Here is a 17059-nt window from a genome sequence, read left to right on the forward strand (position 1 = left end):
TCCGAGCTCCACACAGTGGCTGGGTGACCCGGGGCTAGTTACCGAGGTTCTCTGTGCTTTCCCCCACCCCCGAAATCGGGACCAAGGATTGTAGGTCTTCTAGAAGCTCTAACTCCTAATCTAGGCCTGAGGCCCCCCTGCAACGTCCCAGATGGGCAGAGCCCAGGGGTAGGAACTCATTCCCTCCCACAGGAGCCCGTTTCCCCCAGAGGGGTGTCAGTTAAGCCACTGTCCTGCCCCGCCGGTTCCTTGGTCCTCTGTGCGCAGTGCCTGGGGGCAGGCAGGCGCTGGCCCAGCACTAACGAGGCTCTCTCCGCCCTGGGGACGGTGCAGGCGGACGCCCACACCCGGTTCCCGGAGGACGGCCGGTTCCTCCAGCTGCAGGCCCTGAACACGGCCGACCGGGGCAACTACAGCTGCACGGCCCGCAACGCCGCGGGCAGCACCAGCGTGGCTTTCCACGTGGACGTCCACAGTGAGTGGGCCTCCCCTCCCCTCCCCACCCCTGCTGGCCCTTCCTCAGGCCGCAGAGCGCGGCACCCACTCCCTCCGTGCCCCTCCCCCAGCGGTGCCCGCCATCCAGCCGGGACCGGCCGCGGTGAACGCGTCCGTGAACCAGACGGCCCTGCTGCCCTGCCAGGTGGACGGTGCTCCCCCGCCCCTCGTGAGCTGGCGGAAGGACGGAGCCCCCCTGGATCCTGCCAGCCCCAGGTGGGACCGGGACCGCAAGGGGCTCGGGGCTGGATCCTCAGCGGAAACCGCCTGGGCAGTTGGCACGGGAAGGTGGCTGTGTGGCCAGCGCGTGGGTCTTCCCGGAACCCAAGAAACAAGCTTGTCTGGGGCATTGAGGGTGTCGAGAACCCCGGGTGTCCATCTGTCTGTCTGTCTGGTTTAGACTCTTGGTTGCTCATCTCTGTTTCTGTGGGAGGGGGCTTCACGCCTCTGTGTGTGTGTGTGTGTGTGTGTGTGTGTCTCAAGCCAATTTTCTATACCTTTCTCTGTAACATGGCAGAGATAGGCCCCTGCCCACCCCCCAGCCCCCAAGTTATGGCTTCTGAGCTCAGGCAGCCTGCAGAGCCTTGAGAACTGCCTGACAATCCCAGTTCCCAGGGTAGAATATTCCACGGGTCAAGCCTGAGTCCAGCTCACCCCCAGTCCTGCTGGCCCTGGGAAGGGGCAGTCCTCAGATCTGGGGGACATGCTCAAAAGGGGGGCTTTCTGGATGCTGCTACCTGCTGACTCTTAGGGAGAAGCTGGGCCCAGGTGGGACCGCGGGAGGCCCCCTGATGTTGCACTGGGGTGTGCGGAGCTGCCCATGGCCATGACCTCCTCTGACCTCGGCCTCATAGATGCAGCACTCCAGAGCTAGCACTTTCCTACAGGGAAAGCCAGGGGCAGAGGAGCAGCCCCCAGGGTCCAGCCCTTCCAAGGGCCTCCCTAGGTTGCTGGTCTCCATGACAACCCCCTCCCTCCATTCCAGGCTGCAGGTCCTGCCCGAGGGCTCCCTGAGGATCCAGCCAGTCCTTGCCCAGGACGCCGGCCACTACCTCTGCCTTGCATCCAACTCTGCAGGCTCCGATCGGCAAGGCCGCGATCTCCAGGTGTTCGGTAAGTGGACAGGACAGGCAGGTTCCTTGCCTTCAGCATCCATCCCCTGTCTGGGCCGGGTCCAGCCTGGTTTCTGGGTTTCTCCTTGCTGTCGGGAGCTAAGAGCAACGGTCTCTCAGTGTTCTTGACAATGAAACCTATGAGTAGAACTTGGGAACTCGCATACTCAAAGACGCCTCTTTATTTTATGCATATGGCACATACACTTAACGCTATACTATTGCACTGAATGGGCAAGATAGGAAACATTTGAAAGGATAAGCTTCAGAATCACTGTACCAGACTGTCTAATCTCTTCTCACTCCAATGGATCCCTTTGGTGGAGGCCACTCTGCAGGGCGCTGGCCTCGGGCAGGGCTGATGAGGAGTGGGACCCTGAGGGCTATATTCAGGGAGAGTGGGTTAGGAGGCCGCCAAACGGGGAGGGGGGGCGAGCAAAGGTCCCATCATCCCAGATTAGGGAGCCTGTTGGAAGATTCCTGCAGGGTGTCTCCTGCCTCTCCCCTGCCTGCGGAGGACGGGTACGTTGCCCTTGCCCCTATCCTATACCCTTGTGTCCTGGTGACTGCTCTCTCCCCAGAGCCTCCAGCCATCACCCCTGGCCCATCCAACCTGACCCTGACTGCCCACACCCCTGCCTCTCTGTCCTGTGAGGCCAGCGGCTCCCCCAAGCCCCGGGTGGTCTGGTGGAAGGATGGACAGAAGCTGGATTTCCACCTGCAGCAGGGTGCTTACCGGTATGCAGTTGGGCCTCGGGGTGGTACCATGAGGTGCTCAGGGTGGGGAAGGGGGTGCCCATTTCATGGTAGGGAGTCCGGTCAGAAACAAGGCAGGGAGGCACTCGGGTTCTCAATGAAGCCAGAGCCAGGATCTGTGTCCTGACCTCAAGGGTCTAGAAGGATCTTCACTGAGAAGCCCAAGGGGTTTAACACCATCACAGCAGCTGGAGCCTAACAACGTCGGTGCCTGGAGGCCTGGGTTCAGCCGAACCCAGATACTCGTCTCCCCATTTCTCAAAGGCAACAGGTCATGCAGTGATCTGCCGGCACATTAAAGGGATCCGTTCACCACTTAATTCGCCAGGCATCTGTTGCGTCCTGTGCCAGGCCAGCGTGGAGCTGTCCTCTACAGCAGGTGCCCCACCAACACGAGCTGTTCTGATGAGGGACTTGGACGCGATCACTGTCGCAGAAGTTGTCAGAACTGCTGGTTTCAGAAGAAAACACAGAGGGTGGTAGAGAAACACAAGGATGAAAATTTAACTTGCCCACAGCCACATCTTTAAGAGTAGAAACTTCTAGGAGGAATTTCTAGATTCAGACCGGGGTGGGCGGAGGGGACAGATACCAGGGGAGAAGTTAGTCTTGAGACATCCGGTCCCCTGCGTCCAGATTGCCGGGCAGGCTGGTCACAGCTGGCCGACTGTCTGTCTGTCCATCCCAGGCTCCTGCCCTCCAACGCCCTGCTCCTGGCAGCTCCTGGCCCCCAGGACTCGGCCCAGTTTGAGTGTGTGGTGAGCAATGAGATGGGCGAGGCCCGCAGGCTCTACCAAGTGACAGTCCATGGTACGTTGGAACAGGAAGAGGGAAAGAGAGGATGGGGACATCACGGGCATCTCCTGACCCTGCCCAGCCCCACACTGATGCAGACTCTAGCACTGTTCCTGGCATGTAGGCTCTCAGGAGAGTCCACTCCCCAATCCAGATTTTTCTAAACCGCAACCTGACCTTGCCATCACTCTGGTGAAAATTTCTCCCTTCGCAGCTGCCCACTGCACTCAGAATAGAATGCAAAGTGTCACCTGGATCCACGGGGTCCTGTGCAGGCTGGCCCAGCCAACCACCACCTCCCCTAACCCCCAGGTTCAGTTCACCCCAAGGCCTACCTCGCTCTGGGATCCAGTCATGCTGCTTAGCTCTTAGTTCCTCACCTGAGGGCCTTTGCATATGCCATTTCCCTCTGCACATGCTGTTCCCTCTGTTCTGAGCACTTCCCTTTGCCCTTCACCCAGTGGGCCCTTGCTCTCCCTTCATATCTCAGGTTAAATGGCACTTTCCCTGGAGGACTTCTCTGGCCTCCCCAACTCTTGGGAAGGCTCCCTTCTCTTGTGAACCCCTCTGGAGAGACCTAGCTGCTATCCCTACAGAGAGCAGTTCATAAGGGTACCCCCAAGTCCAGCAAGAAATACTTCCCAAGTGAATGTGACCTCTCCTCTCTTGCTCCTCCCTCCCTGGCCCTCCATCACTAGTGTCACCTATGTCTTAGTCTCTGCTGATAGTTCTCATTCACCTGGCCCCGTGGCTATGTGGTCCCCTGTGGACCTTGGTAGGACGTCAAGCCTTGTCTTGCCTTACAGTGCCTCCCACCATCGCCGATGACCAGACAGACTTCACCGTGACCAAGATGGCCCCCGTGGTCCTCACATGTCACAGCACGGGTGTCCCAGCCCCGGTCGTGTCCTGGAGCAAGGCAGGCGCCCAGCTGGGGGTGCGGGGGATTGGCTACCGTGTCCTGCCTTCCGGTAAGTCAGGGTGAGCCATGGAGAACAGAGACTGGGAGGATCGAGCAGAGGGTGTAAAGGCAGACCCTTGGAGCCCAGTGGGAGAGCAAGATGGAGTGCCCTGGCCTGGCTCTGCCATTCCCTGCTGTGTGACCTAGGGGAACCCCGCACCCTCTCGGGGCCTTAGCATCCCCACTCATGCGCTAGCGTGTTGGTATTCGTCAGTGGTTCCCTGATGTTAGCGGACAGCGGTGCCGCTTCATGGCAACATGAGGAAAATGAGAGCTACGTGAGAGTTTTCATAAGGCTAATTTGATCTCATCAGAAGGATTTTCCTTTACCCTAAAATTTACTTTTCTTAATATTTTGGTGTCAGGACTTTCTTTCATGAAATCAAGGTGATAGTAGATGGGTGCTTTTGAAATGTCTTTGCTTGTCAAAATTAGAAGTTGACCACATTAGCTGTGAAGTGTGTAAACGTGACGATTCACAGACCTGTACCCCTCAGGCAAATAATACATTACATGTTAATTTTTTTTAAGCATTTTACCAAAAAAAAAAAAAAGTTGGCCACTTTATGGGGATTCTCCAAATTACATTTGCTTGTTCATTGGTGAGCGAGTGAAATCCTAAAGTCTGAGCACCGCTGGCCAGATCTGCAGTTTTCAAACCCTTCTGAAGCAATAGAACACTTTCTTGTGACAATCAGTTACAGGGAAGCCCATCATGTAAAAGAAAGCTGAGATTCTGGCTCCATCTGGGGGTGGGGTGGTCCAGGAGGATTAAAATGGTGTTCGCTGAGCACCAGACTTAGACTAAGACAAGACTAAGGAAGGCAGTAATCCAGGAAGCCTTCCTGGAGGAAGCAAGTTTTGAGCAGAACACAGCAAAGGTAGCAGGGGGAGGCCCCGTGGACGTATGGGTGGGCCAGGGATGCTAGGCAGGGCAGCGGCAAGTCCTAGAACATCACATCCAGAAGTTTCTAGAGACCATCCTGTCTGATTCCTCATTGCACATATGGGGAAACTGAGGCCCCAAGAGTGGAGGAGACTTGCCCACAGTTATGCTCCTGAAAGGGAGCACAGGCAGGCCTCGAACCCAGGTTTTCCCATGCTGCTTACAAACGGGCAGGGAGGCAGGTGGAGTGGCCTGCAGGAGAGACACAGGGGCGGTGGGGAGAGGTAAGGGACATCTGTCCCGGGTCCCCTGGCCCTCTCCATGTCCTCTTGCCACCCACAGGCGCCCTGGAGATTGGGCAGGCCCTCCCCATCCACACCGGCCGCTACACGTGCACAGCCCGCAACTCTGCCGGCGTGGCCCACAAGCATGTGGTCCTTACCGTGCAAGGTGAGCCTCTCCTGGTAGGTGGAGGGCTAGAGGCAGGTAGGTCTGGGCAGGGAGGGGAGGGCCCCAGGTTCCAGATGCCCAGACCTGCCTCTGATCCATGCTGCAATTTCAGGAATCCCCTGTTCCTTGCAGAGGCTCCTCTCTCTGGTGCTCAGGCCCCCACCCCTGGTTGGAGGGGGCTGGGCATTAAAGGCACCCCCAGTGACCTCTGTGGTGCTGTCCCCTTGCAGCCTCCCCTGTGGTGAAGCCTCTGCCCAGTGTGGTCCGGGCCCTGGTGGCAGAGGAGGTCCTGCTGCCTTGTGAGGCTTCGGGCATCCCCCGACCGAGCATCAGCTGGCAGAAGGAGGGATTCAGCATCCCTGCAGGTGAGTCTGCTTGGCACCAGCAAGAGAAGAACAGTTTGGGCCTGGGATCCTCCCGCTTGCCCCAGGCGGGGTGGGGGTAGTGGGTGGGGCGAGGGGGGAGCTCTGCAGACCTGCTGGAAGGTCCCAGAAAGCCCATGTGTCTTCTTCACCCCTGCCCACCCGTCTCTGTTCACCGGCCAGGCGTGATATTCTATCTGAACATCCGTGGCGGAATTGGGAGCCCGGGGAGGGGGCAGCCTAGCTGGGCTCTGGGGCTCTGGGGCTCTGTGCCCCCACCCTTGCTGCTGGTCAAACAGAATGGCCAAGGGGCCCTCCTGCCCCTCCTCGGTGGTCCTGCCGCCCCAGCCACCGGCCCCCGGTTTCCTCCCCGCAAATCCAGGAGCGAGTACCCAGGTCCTGCCCACCGGAGAGCTGCGGATTACCCACGCCAGCCCAGAGGATGCCGGGAACTATTTTTGCCTTGCCCAGAACAGCGCGGGCAGCGCCGTGGGGAAAACACGGCTGGTGGTGCAAGGTGGGACCAGGGGAGGGGGCTGGGGCAGACCCCAGTGAGCTAGAGGCTCCGGCATCCCTGCATCCTTCCCTATCCCAGCGTGGCTTGTGTTCCAGAAGGAACAAAGGGAAGAGCATCTTCTCCCGTTTTGTGCCTGAGGTCCGCCTTTAGCCAGTAACTCGGGTCCCTCTGCCTCCTGTGACCCTTCGTGAGACAGCGGTCTGGTCATCCCTCCTTCATTTTGGCTTTCCAGTAACAAAAGCTATTTCCATCCCTTTAGCCATTGTGTGTGTGTTGGGATCACCTTGTCACGGCTTCCCCAAACTCAACAGTCCCCAACTTGTCCGGACTGTGGGCAATGGCCTGTAACAGAGCTGAGAGGCAGTAGATGGGGGTGGAGGAAGGGGCAAGGGGGATGCCGACGGCCGAGGGCGCTGGAACCAGGGCAGCCCACCCTAGCCGAGCCCCCATCTCCGAGCAGCCCTCCCTCTCCCCACAGTCCCGCCCGTGATCGAGACCGGCCTCCCGGACCTGTCCACCACCGAAGGCTCCCATGCCCTCTTGCCCTGCGCGGCCAGTGGCAGCCCTGAGCCCAGCATCACCTGGGAGAAAGATGGCGAGCCCGTGTCCGGAGCCGAGGGGAAGTTCACCATCCAGCCTTCTGGGGAGCTGCTGGTGAAGGACCTGGAGGTGAGCCTCTGACCCCGTGTGGAATAATACAGACAACAGGAGCAGAAAACCTCTGCTGAGCACCCCTCCCCGCCCCCCTGTTTGTCATGCTCTGTGCTGAGCGCTATGCAGCTTTTAATCCCAGGAAGCTGGGGAAAAGGGGATGATAATCCCCCAAGTCCAGATGAAGAAACCGAGGTTCATCGTGGTGTATCCAGTTTTCCCAAGGCACGCTGTTGCCAAGGCGCAGAACCAAGACTTGAACCTGGACCTCCATGGCTAATTCCTAACGGAGGGAAGGAGCCCTGGACAAGGCGGGGGGCGGGGCAGGGGATGACTTTGTGTCCCCAGACTGTGCCTGGTTTTCTCCAACCTGCCCTTATTGACCTGAGCCCGGGGTGTGGGTGCCAGCCCCGCTCCCCCTTCCCCAACAGCTCTTAGATTCTGTCATCGCAAATGGGCCTCTCTCCAGAGGGATGGGTGGTGGCTCGGTGGGTGCACCTGCTGCCAGGGGAGGGGAGTGTCGCAGAGTCCTTGGACCTTGGTGCACGGAGAGCTGGATAGCACAGCGGTGAGGGCACCAGCCCCGCTCCAGTGCCCCACAGAGCGTCTCAGAGCCTGGCTGAGCATTCTCTGCAAAAGGCATCCTACACGGGGCCTGTCTCAGGGGTGATGGGACCAGGGTTGAGCTGGTGTGGGTGAGGTCCCGAACAGGGGCTCCAGCACATTGTGGGTGTTGTTATCAGGGCTTGGATGGTTAGGAAGGCTGCCGGGGCGAGGTGCCAGGGAGCAGCGGGGAAGCAGAGCCGTTTGCTGGCTGTGTGACCTTGAGCGAGCCCCTTTACCTCTCTGGGCTGCATGCTCTAAGGGAACCTGCGGCAGAAGGGGTTCCTAGGAGCTGGGGGTGGGGGCAGCGCTCAGGCTGACCCCTCCTCTGCCCTCAGAGCCAGGACGCTGGGACTTACACCTGTGTGGCCGAGAATGCCGTGGGCCGCGCCCGCCGCCGCGTGCACCTCAGCATCCTGACGCTGCCGGCCTTCACCACCCTGCCTGGGGACCGGAGCCTGCGCCTCGGGGACAGGCTGTGGCTTCGCTGTGCGGCCCGGGGCAGCCCGACCCCCCGCATCGGCTGGACCATCAACAACCGGCCAGTCACGGGTCTGGGCCTCCTGGGAGCAGGGGGGATGGGGACCCCGGGGCCCCAGGGGAAGGGCAGACTGGTGGGGAGACTCAACATCATGGAGAGGAAGAGGGTGTCTCCAGGCTTGGCCCTGTGCAGGGGGGAGCAGAGCAAACGCACGTGTGGCCCTATGTGACGGGTCCTGTGTCCCACCTGGCAAGAAGCCCCCTGTGAGAAAGAATCCACCCCGAGACCTCGGGGCCAGGAGGGGGCTTGTGTTACAACCCAGCACGGTGGGCCCCTGGCAAACCCCTTTCCTGGCGGTGGGCAGGGGAGGTTCTGTTCCAGTTGATGTTTAGAGAAGCACAGGGCCCGCGCAGCATACAGGGTATACAGTAGGTGCTCAATAAATGTCTGCTGAAGTGATGAATTGCTAAGTCCCCTCCCCGGCAAAGTGATATTTTCAGACGCTCCTGAACTGGAGTCCAGGTGCTGTAAAACATGCTCAGAAGCTCACCCTTGTGCACCTGTGAGGAAGGCTGTGACCAGACCCCACCGCCTCCCGGGGAGGGAGTTTGGGGGAGCGATTCAGCCTCTCTGAGCCCAGCTTCTTCATCTTGAGATGAAGATAACAGGGGTGCTGAGGGTGAACTGGTTTAAGGCAGGACGTGCCTGTTAATAGGCCCCCAAAGACCTACCCTCACCCGTGCCGTCTGCTCACGGTGTGGACTCGAAAATGCCAGAAGCCTGGTTCTTCCAGCACGTCCCCTCCCATGGCCTGTGCCTGCTGTGAATGGGTCTGACGTAGTCAGGCTCCCACCATTGGGAACAGACACCCGTTTTCATGTCTTTGCCAAACACCTGCTGGTACCCCGGCCTGAGTGAAGGATTCAGGGCAGGAGGGGCCCCTGGTACCCTGGACTCAGAACCCTCCGGGGCATCTCTTTTTCTACCAGAGGGGGTGTCTGAGCAGGACGGGGGCAGCACACTGCAGCGGGTGGCCGTCACCAGAGAGGACAGCGGGACCTACGTCTGCTGGGCCGAGAACAGAGTGGGCCGTGTGCAGGCGGTCAGCTTTGTCCACGTGAAGGGTAGGGTGTGAGCCTGGTGGCCTCTCCTGGGACCTCTCCTGAACCTGATCTGTTGGTTTTCCTAAGAAATAGATGTCCTGACCTCTGAACTAGTAACCACTCTAAAAAAATACGTAAATAAGTAAATAAAATCTTTAAAAAAAAGAAAAAGGTTTGCATGAAGCAAGGATCAGGGATGTCTTAGTGTTGCTGTGTCCAAACAAGGTGTCCTAATGGTTATGTAGTCTTTGTTTCCAAACGTCCCTGGCAGGTACTCTGCAGCTGGGACAATCCATCCATTATAGCAAGTACACGACACTCAACACCCTGCCTTCCTTCCTGTGCCAGTCTCAGGCATCACTAATCAATCACAGCACTATTCTCACTCCATTTCAAATCAGGGTTCCCGGAAGTCTGTTTCACTTCACCCATGACCCATCCCTGATGCGTTAACTATTCACATTCATGCTGGGTCAAGCAGGAGTTTCCAGGGATGGGTTTATGGGAGAAGCTGAGCCAGAGGGAACCTCCTTTCTGATATCTAGTCTGATGTCACCTTGCAGAAGCCCCCGTGTTGCAAGGGGAGGCCTTCTCCTACGTGGTAGAGCCTGTGGGGAGCAGCGTCCGGCTGGACTGTGTAGTCCATGGCGCCCCAGCACCCGACATCCGCTGGATCAAAGACAGCCTCCCGCTCCGGGGCAGCCGGCTCCACTATCGGCTGCAGAATGGCTCACTGACCATCCGCAGGACAGAGGCAAGGCTGGACCCCATGCCTTGGGGTGGGGACAACCTACAGCCTTTTCTGATGGCTTCAGAGGGTTCATCAGGTTACCACGGTCCCCTACAGTCTGCAAAGCACCTTCCCGCCCATGACCCAGATTCTCCCCGCCACTAACCCGAGTGACCTCCAGCCAGGGACTTTTCTCTGTGCCTCAGTCACCTGAGCCGTCCCGTGGGGCTAATCGTTGTTTCTAACTCATAGATGTAAAGTAAGAAATCAGTGAGATGACCCATGCCGGGAATTTAAGCGTGACTGGCTCCTGGGTCATACTGATAAATGCACAGAGTAGACAAGTAAGAGAGCCCCATTTTATAGAAGAAAACACTGAGGCTCAGAGAGGCCCATGACCAGTAGGTGCCCAAGACAGGACCTCATCCCAGCTCGCCTGACTCCTGCTCTAGGCTGTTTCCAAAGCCTTGAGCCCCGGGGAAGGCTCATTCACCTGCCCTTCTGTGTCCCGTCTGAGTGGTCATGCAGACATCCACAGTCCCCTCCTGTCAGGCTCTTTTTAGGGGCCCTTGCTTTCCCCCACTGTTACCTGACTCTCTACCATGGGCCAGCCACTGGTAGGTACGTTTGCTTTGACGAACATGATTTCCTGTCCGATCTTAACAGCCGCGATCCCCATTTTACCGTTGGGGAGATGGTACATGCTCATCTGGGGACATGGCAGTGTATTCGTAATGAGTCCGGGACAGTTCCCAGTGGAGCCAGATCTGGTCCCATCCTGATCTGACCCCCGATCTCACCTGTTACCCGCATGTTGGGCTGCTTCTGCAGTCCCTTGAGAGCGGCCTCCAGGATATCACCTTCTGGGCGCAGACGGTGGCCTCAGGCTCCCCCCAACCCCCACCCCTGTGCCACTACTGCTCAGAAGTGAATCTGAGCCGTGCCTTCCTGGGCGTCCTCGCCGGCCGTGGTGGTGGGTTTCCTGTACAAAAAGCTCCCCTCTCACTAAACTGGGAAAACACCGCAAGCCATCTCCCCTCTGGAAGGCTTTTGGCACACGCCCGCACGATAAAAGCCCCAAGAAATCCTGCAGCCAGAAGTGGGTTGTTGTCTGACTCGGTGTTTCCCAAACTTCCTTCTCCACGGAACGCTCTTTTCAAGGAATCCCTAGTCATGTGCCGTAGAAGGAGACTCCATGGTACCTAGTTTGGAAGAGGGGGATCTGAATCGTGCCTTTGCAGCGTGTGGCTCTGCTGAGGGCAACAAATCCATGCTCTCAGTCACCACTACCCACCGTGTTCCGGGCGTGAAAGGGACCAGGATCTCTTTGGATGTCTGTTGACGGGTGGTCACAGAGGCTTTTCTGAGGGACCCCACAAGCCCCTGGCTGGTTTATGCTCTAAGCTCTTCTGCTTAGATGGGTCTTGTTCCCGTCCCCTGCTCCCATGCCCTGCTGTCCCCCTCCTCTTGCTCTCCTGAACACCATGCCCCCCCCTTCCACGCCCCCCTGCAGATAGACGATGCGGGCCAGTACCAGTGCATCGCAGAGAATGAGATGGGCACGGTGGAGAAAGTGGTGATCCTCGTGCTGCAGAGTGAGTCTTGGTCTCCCCCTCGCCTGGGCCCTGGGTGGGACGGTGCGAGGTGGGCACTTGGGTATGGAGTACCCTGCTGAGGCTAGGCTGGTGTGTGCTGGGCTGTCTGACCAGAATGGAGGGACGAGAGGCAGGGCCAGGGACTGGGAGTTCCCTGACAAATATTTAGCAAGAACACACAGTTGAGGTCCCATGAAGTTGGACTTCCCAGTTCCCCAGTTACGGAATGGGAAGCAGGGTCTGAGCTAATGAAAATCTGGGCACCCAACAGCCAGGCCTGGGAGGGGGGGGCCCATTTATTCAAACTCACAGCCATCCACAAGATCATAGTGACAGCTCCGGATTTGCCAAGCAGCTGGTAGTTTACGGAGTACTGTCTGAGCCCCAGGGAAACCCTGTGAAATCGTCTATATAGGCATTTTTACTAAAATATTTTATTGAAGATTAACACACATAGGGAGAAGACATGTTACAAGGGTAGAGCTCGGTGAATTTTCTTTTTTAATCTTTTATTTGTTTATTTATTTACTTACTTAGAAAAAGAGAGAGAAAAAAGAGAGCACAAGCAGGGAGGGGCAGAGGGAGAGGGAGAGAGAGAATCTCAAGGAGGCTCCAGGCCCAGCACAGACCCTGAAATGGGGCTCGATCTCATGACCCTGAGATCGTGACCTGAGCTGAAATCAAGAATCGGATGCTTAACTGGGGACTGAGCCGCCCAGGTGCCCCTCATTGAATTTTCATAACGTAAACCCACCAAGTTAACCCGCCCCCAGAGCAAAAATAGAAAAATGGAAAACCACCGGCTCCCAGCCACTCCCATCATATCATGCTCCCTTTCCAGTCAATGTCCCCTGCCCCTGGTGACCCCTGTCCAGAGTTTGGCCTTTAAAAAAAAGTTACCTTGGGGTGCCTGGCTGACTCAGTCGGTAGAGCATTCTTGATCTTGGGGTCATGAGTTTGAGCCCCACGTTGGGCATAGAGATTACTTTTAAAAATACAGCTTCGTTAAAATATATACCGCAAAATTCACCCCTTCATACAATGGGCTATTATTTCCCCTTAAAAAAGGAAGGAAATCGGACACCTGCTACAACATGAACAAAAATAGAGGATGTCAAGTGAAATAAAGCAGTCACCAAAACACAAACATCGTATGATTCGGATTTTTTGAGGTATCTAGAGTTGTCGCAGTCATAGAAAAGGAAGCAGAATGGGGGGGGGTGGGACAACGGGGAGATGTGGTTGAATGGATCTGGAGTTTCAGTTTTGCAAGACGAGAGCGTCCCGGAGGAGGATGGCGGCGAGGGTCGCCCACCAGTGTGCATGCACTCCACGACTCGATACTACACTTCAGAGTGGTCAAGATGGTAGACTTTATGTTATGTGTCTTTTTAAAAGCAAAAAAATTCACCCATTCTAAGACTGCAGTGAGCGATTCTTGGTAAACTTATAGCATTGTCCATCCACCCCCACGATCTGTTTCTATCACTCTGAGAAGCTCCCTCTGCCCGTCCGCTTGCGCCCCCCAGCCCTAGGCAACTGCCGATCTGCCCTCCGCCTCTGCGAGCGCAACTTTCCCGAAACCTCATCTACACAGGAATCCTGTGTAGTCTTCTGTTCTGAGTTCATTCATATTATTCATCCATATTATAGCACCTGTCCACGCTTCACTGCATTTTATCGCTGAACAGTATCCATTCATCGGTTACTAGACATTGAGCTGGTTTCTGATTTGGGGCTGTTAGGAATAATGCGGCTACGAACGTCGCCCTCAGTCTTTGTGCGGATGTGTGTCTCCTTTGTCCTGGGTAAGATTCCTAGGGGTGTATCTGGTACAGCCAACTTTTCAGGAAACCACCGAACTGGCTGTACTGTTTTGCTTTTCCTCTAGCGGGTAGATGAGGCTTTGGGTTTGCTACATCGTTGCCAACTTTTTTGCTGTCTCTCTTTTCTGTTCAGTCATCCCAGTGGGTACAAATTCTAATAACTAATGATATTGATCGTGTGTATGTGTGTGTGTGTGTGTGTGTGTGTGTGTGTGTCCCATTCATCGGTCTTCTCTGGGTAAGTGTTTTTCAGATGTTTTGCTCATTTCACAATTGGGTTGTTTTGTCTTATGAATGAGCTCTGAGAGTTCTTTATGTCCTCTGGATACAAGTCCTTTATCAGATACGTGATATCTGATATCACGGATATTTCCCTCCATTCTGTGGCTTGTCTCAGCATTTTCCTATCGGTGCCTTGGAAGAGCAAAAGCGTTAAAATTTGACAAAATCCAAATTTATCAATTTTGTATTTTACAGACTGCGTGCTTGGTATTGTATTTAAAAAAAAAACACAACTTTGTCTAGCCTAAGGTCACCTTCTCTTCTATAAGGTTGATAGTTTTTGTTGTTACATGGAAGTCTATGATCCACTTGGAGTTAGCTTTTGTGTGAAATAAGGGTCTAAATTCCTTTCTCTTTCTTTCTTTACTTTTTCTTTTTTTTTTGGCATATGGATATCCAATTGCTCTGTACCATTCATTTAGATCTTCGTTTCCCCAGGGATGTTTCATAGTTCTCAAGTCTTATCCCTCTTTTGTTACCTTGATTACTAAGTGTTTTATTATTTTTGGTGCTATCATGGATAGAATTATTACTGGTTTGATTTTTGGATTTTACGTTGCTAATATACAAAAATCCAATTAATTTTTGTATCTCAATCTTAGAAACCTTGCTAAATTCGTTTCTGAGCTCTGGTCATTTTTGCTAGATTCCTTAGGAACATCCGCACCTTAGGATTTTCTACACGTCACCTAGGAGTGGAGACAGTTTTGCCTCTCCCTTGCCACTCTGGATACCTTTCGTTTCTTTGAATGGCCACATTGTACTAGTCAGACCCTCGATGCAAGGGTGAGGAGACGTGGGGAGAGCAGACAGCCTCACTTTTTCCCATCTGTAGACACAGAGCACTCAGTCTTCCACCACTGGGTATGATGACAGCTGTGGGGTTCGGCAGGTGCTTTTTATCAGGTGGCAGAAGTTTTATTTTCGGCTTGTTGGGAGTTTTTGTCATGGACCGCAGGGGACCGGGTGAGAGGCTCTGGTTCCAGACAAGACGGTGTTGTAGGTGCGCTCCTCCCTCTTCGTCCTGCTGCGTTCGACTGAACATCTTGGACTTTACAGAGAAGACAAACATTGACTCTGAGAGAGAAAAGAAGGATTGAGTAAGGATCTTGGGATCTGTGGAGTGACATGGCGGTGGATTCCCTCATTTCTCTTTTTGCCTCGTGTGTCCTGGGCCTGAGAAGCCAGCCACCTGCGACTCCCAAGGAGCCCTCACACACACGCACAGAGAGCCCCCACAACAGCCTCCCTCTCTTGCCGAAGGGCCAGGAAGGGAACAGCATAGCAAGATGGAAAGCTTTCCGATAATGACCACCCTTGTCCAGCCAAACCCCATGAAAAGAACCGCAGCCCCGCCCCAAGCCCCATCAGCGAAGACCAGATGGGTGGGAAACCTACACTTCCAGCCTTGCCCCCCGTTCCGAGCACCCCTGTACCCCTCCTGGGGGGGGGTGGCGTCAGGTGAGGCCAAGGGAGGGGCAATAACGGGTGTTCCCCCCGCCCTAGCCAGAGTGACGTCAGTGGAGAGAATTGGGAACCCTGAACTCCCAGGCTTGCCCGGGAGTAGTGGAGCACCCCTCACGTTCTGGGGTGCCCCCGGAGGCCAGCTAGGGAGTCTGGATGTCTGCCTCACTTGACAGCCGTGAGGCAGCACCTCCTTTCCCTTGGCAGCAGCAGAAGAAGCCTGCTAGGAAATAAGCACCAGAGGCTTGTCGTGCTTGGAATGTTCAGGATGGAGCTGAAACTCTCTCGTCTTCTCAGTAACAAGGAAACTCTCAGCCTGAACGAGAAGAGCGGGTCCACAGACAGCGACAACCGTTGGAATACCCTGACACAGATCTTAAAATGAGTGTCGTTAAGAATGCCTTGCTGAGCAATTAGAAACGTGCTTGAAACATGACAGCACGAGTAGGAGCTATGAAGAACCAAAGGGAAGTTGTAGGACTTCATTGATGATAAAAGGAAAAACTCAGTGGGCAGGTGTGACTGCTGCATGAAGAGGACAGAGGAAAGAACCGGTGGTTTTGAAGACGCGACAATAGAAAGTGCTTAGTCTGAGCAACAGAGAGGAAACAGACTTGAAATAAACAGGGAGCCGAGCGGCAGACGTGTGTGGAAGGTTGAGATCTGACAGGGTGACGTCAGAGTCCCGGAGGAAAAGGAGAAAAGAGTGAGAAGTAGTAAAGAAATGAGAGCTGAAATTTTGCAAAATTGCACTAAAGGCACAAGCCTACAGATTCAAGAAGCTGAGCAAAACTCAGACAGGACAAACCCGAGGAAATTCTGCACGGGACACATCACTGTCCAACTTGCTGAAAATTAAGGGCGAAGAAACTGAGGCTCCACGCTCCATCGATGCATCTGTGTGTGGCCGTGGAGCGACTCAGAGTTCAGGCAGTTTTGGAGTGGCCTCGGCTTTGACTCTTCCTGTCCACCCCCAGCCACCCCCCGGATCCCTGCACAGGTGCGCGTGGTCTGCGGAAGCCAGGGATGTGTGGTGAGCTGCTCTGGCCTTTCCAGGGCTCCCTCATTTCCAGGCTCTTCTCATTAAGCTTCCAGCTGGTCCCCTCGTTTCCTTAGACCAGCAGAGGTGCCAGGTCCCATCTGCTTCCTGCCAGTTCTGCCCCCCTCCCGTCCCCTGACAACACCCTGGTCTCTCAGAATATACCCGCCTCCTCGCCTGCCAATCAAGCCGGTCCCTTGGGGTAGCAAGAGCTGGGGTCTTCGCAGCTAGCCCCGCCCCAGCAAAACCACTAGGATGACCACGGTGGAGTTGGGGTGGGAGATGGGAGCAGCCCCAGGCCACACACCTCCACCATTCTCTCCCCAAGTTCTAGAAGCTTCTCACGGGTAAATGATGCTCAATTTGTTGTTTGCCTTTCCTGGACTTCTAGAGCCCTGAAATAGTTGGTTTGGCTAGTTTTGTTAAGTTTTATATTTGGTTTTGGGGGGAGCGGACTTGCTGGCCTCTTCACACAGCAATGGCCGGCATCTTGCTCCTGCTTTTTTCTGACATTTGTTTCAATGAAACCCTATCGTATGCGCTCTTGTGCCGGATTTCCTGGGCACAGCACCGTGTGTGAGATCGCTCGTGGAAGGCCTTCCTCCATTCTCGGTGCCACGGTTTGCCTGCTGCCCGGCACTTCTAGGCAGTTAGGAACAGCATTGCTTCCGCATCCCACCGCACGCCTCTGGTGGACACGCATCCGCGTTTCTGTCAGGGTGTGGACCCAGGAGAGGCTGGGACACACAGCGGGCACGCGTTCCACTTCAGGAGATCCTGACTGTGGTAGGCTGATCTGTGGCCCCCAATGATATGACTTGTGTCCTCGTCCCCGGGACACTGTGAATGTGATCTTACTTGGGAAAAGGATCTTTGCAGACGTGATTAAGTCAAGGATCTTGATGAGGACGTTATCTGGGGTTGTCTTGGTGGTGCCCTAAATGCTATCAT

The 17059-nt window shown here is 55.5% G+C and overlaps 1 protein-coding gene across 1 annotated transcript in view; it reads left to right on the forward strand.

Annotated features, from left to right (window-relative positions):
• The window catches only part of HMCN2 (hemicentin 2), a gene marked incomplete at its 5' end in the record, with an annotated part of 147020 nt that overhangs the window by 115627 nt on the left and 14334 nt on the right, over positions 1–17059 (forward strand). The window contains 14 exons of the mRNA XM_080820166.1: positions 334–475; positions 567–711; positions 1481–1608; positions 2189–2345; positions 3052–3173; positions 3965–4129; positions 5348–5455; positions 5686–5820; positions 6200–6334; positions 6813–7003; positions 7927–8140; positions 9059–9193; positions 9736–9926; positions 11416–11497. Coding sequence (XP_080676292.1) covers positions 334–475; positions 567–711; positions 1481–1608; positions 2189–2345; positions 3052–3173; positions 3965–4129; positions 5348–5455; positions 5686–5820; positions 6200–6334; positions 6813–7003; positions 7927–8140; positions 9059–9193; positions 9736–9926; positions 11416–11497 — 2050 coding nt within the window. The remainder of the gene's footprint in view (positions 1–333; positions 476–566; positions 712–1480; positions 1609–2188; positions 2346–3051; positions 3174–3964; positions 4130–5347; positions 5456–5685; positions 5821–6199; positions 6335–6812; positions 7004–7926; positions 8141–9058; positions 9194–9735; positions 9927–11415; positions 11498–17059) is intronic.

This window comes from Martes martes (genome assembly GCF_963455335.1).
Source record: "Martes martes genome assembly, chromosome: 12".
Taxonomy (NCBI): Eukaryota; Metazoa; Chordata; class Mammalia; order Carnivora; family Mustelidae; genus Martes; species Martes martes.